The sequence below is a fragment of the Arachis stenosperma genome, chromosome 2, assembly GCF_014773155.1.
Source record: "Arachis stenosperma cultivar V10309 chromosome 2, arast.V10309.gnm1.PFL2, whole genome shotgun sequence".
Taxonomy (NCBI): Eukaryota; Viridiplantae; Streptophyta; class Magnoliopsida; order Fabales; family Fabaceae; genus Arachis; species Arachis stenosperma.
Window position 1 is genome coordinate 454155 of NC_080378.1, and position 8514 is coordinate 462668.

Genomic DNA, 8514 nt, shown 5'->3' on the forward strand with positions numbered 1-8514 from the left:
TTTTGTTTGGGTTTCGTTTTTAATTTTTCTCTGAATTTCGTATAGTAAAAAAATTCGCAAGATCAACCAACGCAAGTTGGCACAGATGGATGAGGGTTTGTGTCCCTTAACCATCTCTCCCGGGTTCGATATTCACTGGAGGATGGGAATGGAGCTTGCTTGCTTGGGAGGGTCGCCCACTTTGTGTGCCTCTGCAGTATCCGAGGGATTAGTCATTGGGCTTCCGGCCTGATGGATACCCTGGTACAAACAAAAAAAAAAAAAAAAAAAATCGCAAGACCTAATTCTCCGGTTTCCAGTTGCAGAGATGGAATCATCGTCACCATCAAAGCGCGGTAAGACCTATTTGGAAGTGTTTTTTCCACTTCCTCCTCTTAATCGAGAGTCTTCCATCATTATGTATGAGTTGAGGACAATCTATCGATACATGGAGGAGCAATTCTCATCAATTCTCCGGGAACAAGCTCGACAAAAGGGTGCCATAGTAGTACCCCAATATGAGTTTGCTACTCTGTGTCTCTTGTATACTCCCGATGAGTATGTTCCTCTGAGTCCCATGTATAGTCCTCATTCCTCCCAAGTATCTTCCTCCTTCCTCCGAACACTCAGCGGAGCCATCTGAGTGAGTTTCATGCATTCATGCATCCCCTAATTTACATATCAATTGAATTCAATTTTCAGAAAAGAAAGCCTTGAGAATTATTTACAGTTTTTATTTTGCACTTTATTGTGTTTTATTCTTGATAGCAAAACGGGATGGATGGTGTCCGATTGTCCTCCTCCTGATGATCGACCACTACCACAAGGTGGTGTTGAAGTTCAAGCCAAGATGGATCGGATGAAAGCTCTAGAAGAAGCACGTCAACCTCCTCCTCCTCCTCCTTCTCGAGAGTCTACCATAATTCTGGATGAGTTGAGGAGAATCCATCGATACATGGAGGGGAAATTCACATCCATTCTCCGGGAACAAGCTCGCCAAAGGTATGCCATAGTTCATTTGTACGCCAACTTTTTGGTTCATATCTTGCCGTGTTTTTGTAACTGTTCTTTTGCACTTTGATAATTGTTCTTTTGAATACCATGGTTTTGAGTATTGTTCGGGCAATTCTGTTATTTTTGTTGTGTTTATCAAGAGCTGAATTGTGATTTAACATTGATATCATTGTTGATCATATCTCTTGTTTATACATAATGACATTTAATTAAACTCTTCTTTTGATTTACGTTGTTGTTTCCTTATTTTTATGGATTTTGTCGTGAAAATTGCTATATGTATAAGTACATTGTCACAATAAAATTCCTTAGGGGATCCCACCATTTGTAAAACTGATTTCTTTAGGTCACCCAGTTTTGTATTGCAAGACACTTGGGGCCCCTGCATCAGTGTACCTTCGGTAAACGTGAGGAAAACACCCTTGGGCCAGCAAATTGAAAGCATGTTAAACCTTTCTGTTCAATTTTTTACTATTGTTCTTGACAAAAGGGAAACTAAGTTTGAAAATGGATCTTCATCCTCAACTTCTACTATTGTTATTAGATAATAGTATAAATTGAATCCCTCTTATTTTATTTATGTTTTAATGTTGTTATCATTCTATGTGAAGACAATTTTTGATTTGTATATGTAAACTAAAAAAGAATATTGCAGGTTTTTCATGCATTGATTCACTGAAAACGATAGCTGTTTAAATTCTTTTTTAAATAGGGACTCCAACTGGGATGATGGTGGTGTTGTGGACAAAGAGACACACAAGAGGAAAAACTATCATGAAGGTGATGTCATGGAAGAGACATGCAAAAAGAAGGCCAAATTTGTGGAAGGCTCAGAGGAGGTGAAGAAGCAACTTCATTATTATTGCTATGTGTTGCTATACATATGCTAATTCTGTAACACGCCGCTCAAGCAAATAATCTTAAAGGTGGAATTGTTCCCATGGCATATCCTATATCTAAGAAGATATATTTCAAACATTCAAGGGCAATCTTGCGAATTTCATGGCGGCTACTATTAAAAGATTATCCTTTTTTGGCTGGAGATGATCATAAATAGATAATATCTATGGTGTGTGTTCACTGCCAAAGGGATTTGCCCGAAATTTTGCTATATGTTTTAATCAATGTTTTGACATTTTGTTCATTGATTAGTCACATTATTCTACATGAGGTTAATTATCCTGCAAAGTTTCCCCAACTTAATATTCTCTCTCTATACACACACACACATTCTTTCTCCACTTCACTCTCTGAATTGTTTGCCCAACTCTTTACAAATTCAAAATATTCACACAGCTTATTGAGGTCATTGTGGTCTAAGCTTTTTCCGTTTATGGCTCTCTCTGATCAGTTTGGCCAATTCCCTGCTGATGGGAAGATGATCAATGAAGTGGGACACATAGGTGCCAGTTTGCAGGTATGTTTTGTTTGTTTTGATGAGTTATTGTGTGCTTAATGCTACTAATTAATATTTTTGCATTAGGAGGTTGGTGCTCGCCTTGTATCCATTGGTCGGACACAAGAGCTTGAAAAGGAACAACTTGCTGCTCGTGTAAAGGAATTGGAAACTAAAGTGTCCGAGGCTTTTGGTCAAGGGTTCTATCGAGCCGTGACCCAGGTTAAGGCTGTTTTTCCTGAAATTGATGTGGATAAGCTGCATGTGACCAAGGTGGTTTTAGATGGGAAGCTTGTGGATGAAGATGCTACTGGTGAGAAGAATGATTGAAGTTCTTCATTTGTAATGGTTTGCTTTGTTTATTCCGTATGTTTGTAACGGTCGTCGTGCTTCCTCTGTTCGCCCAAGAACGAGGTCGCCAATTTTGAAAATTTGGGGAACGACTTTTTTTTAGGAAAGAAAAAACTACCAAAAGTACTTATGAAGTTTACGAACACTGACAAAAGTACTCATAAACTAAGGAAATTAACGTTGTACCCATGAAAGATGGGTTCCGTATGACAAAAGTATCCAAATTCTAATTTTTTAATAAAATTCCTAAACTACCCCACCCTAACCCCATTCTACCGTCACTCCCTCTCTTCTCTTCTACCTCTTTCCTCATTTATCCCTCAAAAACCCTCACAGAGTCACAGAAACTCTCCTCCTACCTCCTCATTGCCGTCCGCCACTCACCTACTCCATTACCGCCAATCTCTTCCCATCTCACTGCTTCTCCCTCACACTATTAAGGTGACTACAACACCTTCATCGCACACCTGTGACCCAACCTGAGGAGAATGCTGCCGTGGCGCGCCTGTTGCAGCCGAGGAGAACGTCGTCGTGGCGTGTCTGACCCAGCCGAGCAGAACACCGTCGTCGCACACCTGAGAAGAGAGAGGGGTCGTGGTACTCTTGCATGCAGAAAGCGGGTTCGGTAAAGAGAAATCAAAAAAGAAAGGGAACGGTACTGTGGATAGAGGTTATGTCATTGACGATGTTACACTCGGCCGGCAAAGAAAAAGGTATTTTTTTTAAAACATTTTTATTTTATTTTTCTTCCTTTCAGAAATTGATTTAGTTACTACTAAAATGATACTGTTCTATTTTTTTAAAATCTGCTTCTATTTTTTATGAAGGCTGAGATTGATTTATAGAAGATCCAGTTGATGGCTACTTCTACTTCTTATTTTTGCTGAAATAAATTTCAAATTTGATGAATGGATTTGTTGATTTTTTATAGTTGATGACTTTTTCTATTTCTAGTTTTGCTAAAGTGAATTGAAATTGGATGAATGGATTTGAAAATTTTTATGTTTTGAGTATTTTTTGGTGTTTGATTAATTTGGTTTGGGTATGGATTATAAACTTATGAGTGAATCGGTTGAGGTCCGATCTTCTACCACCACCACCACTACCATTGATTTTGGTCTGGTTTGTTGTAGGAGTAGTTTTGGACTCCATGGCAAGAGTTGGTGCAAATTGAGTTATGAAAGGTTGAAAAAGTGAGTTGAGGTTGAGTGTAGGATAGTTTAGGAATTTTATTAAAAAATCAACAAAAAATTATGATTTGGATACTTTTGTCATACGGAACCCATCTTTCATGGGTACAACGTTAATTTCCTTAGTTTATGGGTACTTTTGTCAGCGTTCGTAAACTTTATGGGTACTTTTGGTAGTTTTTCCTTTAGGAAAAGTATAGGTAGACAATGAAAATGTTAAACAATGTGAACAATGGATATATCAGATGTTCATTTCACTAGGTGTGCAGATAGTTATTCTAATATTAAAATTTAGGTGGATAATTTAGAAGTGTAGTATGTTTTAATTTGATTGGTGGTTGTTCATATTGTTCAAAAAAATTATTGGTTATCTAGCATTACCCTTTTTTTTTTTTATTGTACTTACGTTGAATCAGTTGTTGCATTGCCTTTTGTCTTAGGGTTGCGATCTCTCTATTTTATTGCTTTGTTTCCTTATTATGCACTTTTTATTATTTGGCTTATGGTACTCTTTGAATATGTTTTCATATTATGCTTGCTTTATATTGTTATGACTTGGATATTTTGGTTTGCTTTTATATATATATATGGTGCATGAATTCGTTGTTTTGATGAATGTCTTATAAAATAGGTCTAGTACACTTATTAACATTATAATTTCTCTTTGTTTTTGATAATGCCAAAAGGGGAAAAAGAATTAGTTAAGGATGTTATTCATGCTTTGATATACCACAATTAGATTTCTTTAATATAAAAAATAGTTGTTTTGAAAAATTTAGAGAATAAACATAAACATGGATATAAACATAATATGTTTTCTTCGATAAAGGAGGAACTAAGTATTAATTATCCTGTTATCATGTTAAGTTGCTTTTGCATTTGATATTGGTTTTGTGATTGAAAAATCTGTTTTTCATATGCACTTTTTCATTTGACAACACAAGCGTAAATGGTCTTTTATCAATAATAAGATGAAAAGATAGATCTATAAATTGTACAAAGTTCATAGATGATTAGAGGCAAAGTTACAGAGGAGAGACAACTACCACAACAAATTATGCTTGGCATGGTAACAATTTACAAGGAACAGTAGCAAAGACACAAATTATGCCTGAGCTATATAAAATTGAAATCATTGCTGACTACAACAATTTATATAAATTTAAAAGGGCAAAAATGTAATCAAATTTCTCATTTAGAATAATTAGGTAATAGTAGAGTTAGATTAATTACGGGTGAAAACTCAGGTGCAAATGCAATCGACTTCACATAAAGTTGATAGTTGAGAGTCGTTAAATGACAATTTAGTCAAATCAGTCAAATTATCTAGCCGCTCTTAGTTATTGACTTTACATAAAGTCAAATGTAGTTGAGTTTCCACCTTAACTACGTACATGCCAAAATCAATATCTTCTAGTTTTGTTGTAACTTGTATATATTGTATACATGTATGATGAAGAAGATGATAAACTAATAACTCATAAATCCTAAATGAATTATCATGCTTTATCATATATAAGTGAAAAATGAAAAGTGAAAACCGGCCATGAATATTTGATTTAATTATACTAGTAGTACATTACAATGTTAAAAGCTATAATGTTAACTTAGATTTTGGTACTTTATCTTTCCAGTAAAATTGATTCTTATTGTCAAGAGAATGGTACTCTTATATGAGTGGTTTTGTTTTGTGAATATAACATTAAAAAAAGTATTAAAAGAATTTAATCTCATAATTAGCTACTTTTATTTGATGAGTTGGATAAATTAAAATATAAAAGAATTTAAAAATTAATAGTTTAAACTTAAAAATTCCCATTTAGTTCATATATATATATATATATATATATATATATATATATATATATATATATAATAACTTTTTTTTGTTCCATCAATAATTTAACATCATAAGAAATTCATTAAAAGATTTATGTAGTATAGTAATTTGTTTATGTATATATACTCGACTAATAAACTTTTTTTTTTCTTTTGAAAGAAATATTAGGAAGACAGCTGTAACAGGAGAAAGCAAAGCAAGTGATGAGCAATAGAAGCATGAATTGAGGAATGGGAATGCATGTTGGAATTTTGAAGTGCATAATCATTTTTTTATGATCTTTTAGTCTAAAGCAAGACATCTATTACTATTAACACCAAAAGAGAACATAATGATAATTATGTGCTAAGAATGCCCTTTTAAATATATAGATTATTATACTCTTGACTTTATTATATATATATTTTCTTTAAAAGATCAATTAAGAGACTAATAAGTTTGGTGTTAGTCCTAATCCTACAATGTTAGATGTTTTTTTTCTGTATTTAAACTTTTAGTAAATTTTAAAACCCACTTGAATCTAATTAATTTTATGCAAATTAAAATTATTTATTATAATAAAATTTGAAATAATTTCACTAGATATCAAATTTAAAACTTTAAAAACATTATAGTGAAGTTGTTTAAAGAGTTAAATCTCAATTTGGCCATATACTTAGAATGATCCCTACAATTTTGTTGGCCTCAATTAGAACTCTCAAATTTGTAATTGTGGCTCTGTGAATCTGTGATCATCTCCGTCATCGAAATGCTGATCTAGCGCAATTGCATGACATAGCTGACACTATTTAAACGATGGCGCATTGGTTTTGCGTCTCAACCCTTTGGAAATCATATAGTGTAAGAGTTTTCTTGATGTTTTAAAAATTATGATCGTCGTAGTAGAAAGAAAGGAACAAAAAACTGAAACAAAAAACTGAAACGACGTTGTTTCCAAAAAGTTTAGGTGCGAAACCAATGTGCCGTCAGTATCCACCATGTCATACAATTATCAGATCAGTATTTTTGTGATGAAAATGATCGCAAAGGTAAGTTAGAGCCACAATTATAAATTTGGAGGTTCTAATTAAAGCCAATGAAATTGTGGAGTCATTCTGAATATCGAACTAAATTTCAGGACCAAATTAAAATTCAACTCTTTTTAAATCACTATAAATTTGTCCGGTGAAAAATTATTATAGAAAATAACACATTAAAAGTTTCTATAGTTACGTGACAAATTCTTTTGTCACCATCCATAAATTATGAATTATTTGCACGAAATTCTCAGTATGAAAACTGAACTATCACATTTCCAAATCTCTGAAAAATCTTTATATAGAGATTTGTGCATCCAATTTCATAGACACATTGATCCAATGCTGAGCCGTGCAACTATTTGTCGTCATGAGCATACCCACACCATATAATTCCTTTTTAATCCTTCCAAAATAAATGGCGGTGGAAATACATAAATTTATATATAAGTTAACATCAACTTATATTGGTGTAATTTAAAACATGTGTTTGTACAATTGTACTTATAATTCTTATTCTTAGAGAATATTTTTTTTTAATTTGATATATACTAAAATTAGCTTTTAAAATTAGTATAAAATACATATTAAAATATAAAATATATATTAAAAATAAATTAAATAAAATATAATTTTTTATATTTATATATAAATACATAATGACTAATTTTAATAACTAATTTTCGTTTACAAATAATATATTTTATATTTTTATATTGATTTAATTAGAGAATTATAGTTATCTATTATAAGAGTTATTGTGATAATAAAAAATTAGATAAAAAAGTATATAAGAAATAAACTTTAATTAGCACAAAAAATGATTCATTTATACAAATTAGTTAGATAATATAAAATTTAAATCCAATAACAAATTTTATAACAAAATTTAATGAATAAAAAAGTATTTAAATATATTGTTTCTTTAAAATTATTTTAGTATAACTTATCTTGAAATAAATCAAATATTTTAAACATGAGATTCTTTTACATTAAGTTTTTGTAAATTGTCTACTATTTATTTATTATATACTTTTAGATCCTGTTAGGAGACAATAGGTATTAGGGATAATAAATATCTTTCCAAAAAAGTTAAATTGATTTTGAAATGCACCAAGGATCAAACTCTTGGCTTTTCAAATCTAGAGCTCTAATACCATATTATGATACCACTCATTCCAAAAACTTCAACTGATGGAAAAATATAACATTAATGATTATATCTCTAATACTCGCTAAACTTCCATAATATTCCATTGGCTCCTCATACTTTCCATATATTTTTTTAGTTGACTAATTCTATGATTTGAACTCTATTTAAAAATTTGTTGTTGGCCAATAAATTATTGTATATATAAGATGAATTCAAATTTCTAATACTTGTTTAAAGTTAACTGAGCACTCCATCATTTTAAGTTGATTATTTATTTATCATATATATTAATCAATAATTTTAAAAACTAAAACAGAAACATTATAAATGGAATATATAAAAGTCCACAAGACAATGTGTTTTGCCAACAAATCATGCAATAAAAAAATGTTTTAAATAACATGCAGATTCCAGATCTTCGAACATATGCTCATGACATACACTCATGACATGTCGGTAATAATTGATTTTTTTTCACATTTTTATATTATACTATTTTTTATTTAAAAAAAAAAACAAAAAGAAAAATAATTGTTTAGAAAAATCAAAAGCATATAGCTAGCTCCATCATCCAT

General features: G+C 31.5%; 1 protein-coding gene across 1 annotated transcript; it reads left to right on the forward strand.

Annotated features, from left to right (window-relative positions):
- The first annotated feature begins 392 nt into the window (after positions 1 to 392).
- LOC130962214 (uncharacterized) lies at positions 393 to 2982 on the forward strand. Its single transcript, XM_057888359.1, has 5 exons — positions 393 to 622; positions 748 to 981; positions 1706 to 1832; positions 2345 to 2410; positions 2477 to 2982. Exons 2-5 carry the CDS (start codon positions 761 to 763, stop codon positions 2717 to 2719), a joined length of 657 nt encoding a protein of 218 aa, XP_057744342.1. The 5' UTR covers positions 393 to 622; positions 748 to 760; the 3' UTR covers positions 2720 to 2982.
- Positions 2983 to 8514: the final 5532 nt, after the last annotated feature.

What these genes read in the sequence shown, in the direction of transcription:
- LOC130962214 (XM_057888359.1), top strand. Translation starts at nt 761, where the DNA reads ATGGTGTCCGATTGTCCTCCTCCTGATGATCGACCACTACCACAAGGT. An exon ending in CGGGAACAAGCTCGCCAAAG is followed by an intron (nt 982 to 1,705) that starts GTATGCCATAGT and finishes TTTTTTAAATAG; the next exon opens with GGACTCCAACTGGGATGATG. An exon ending in ACATAGGTGCCAGTTTGCAG is followed by an intron (nt 2,411 to 2,476) that starts GTATGTTTTGTT and finishes TTTTTGCATTAG; the next exon opens with GAGGTTGGTGCTCGCCTTGT.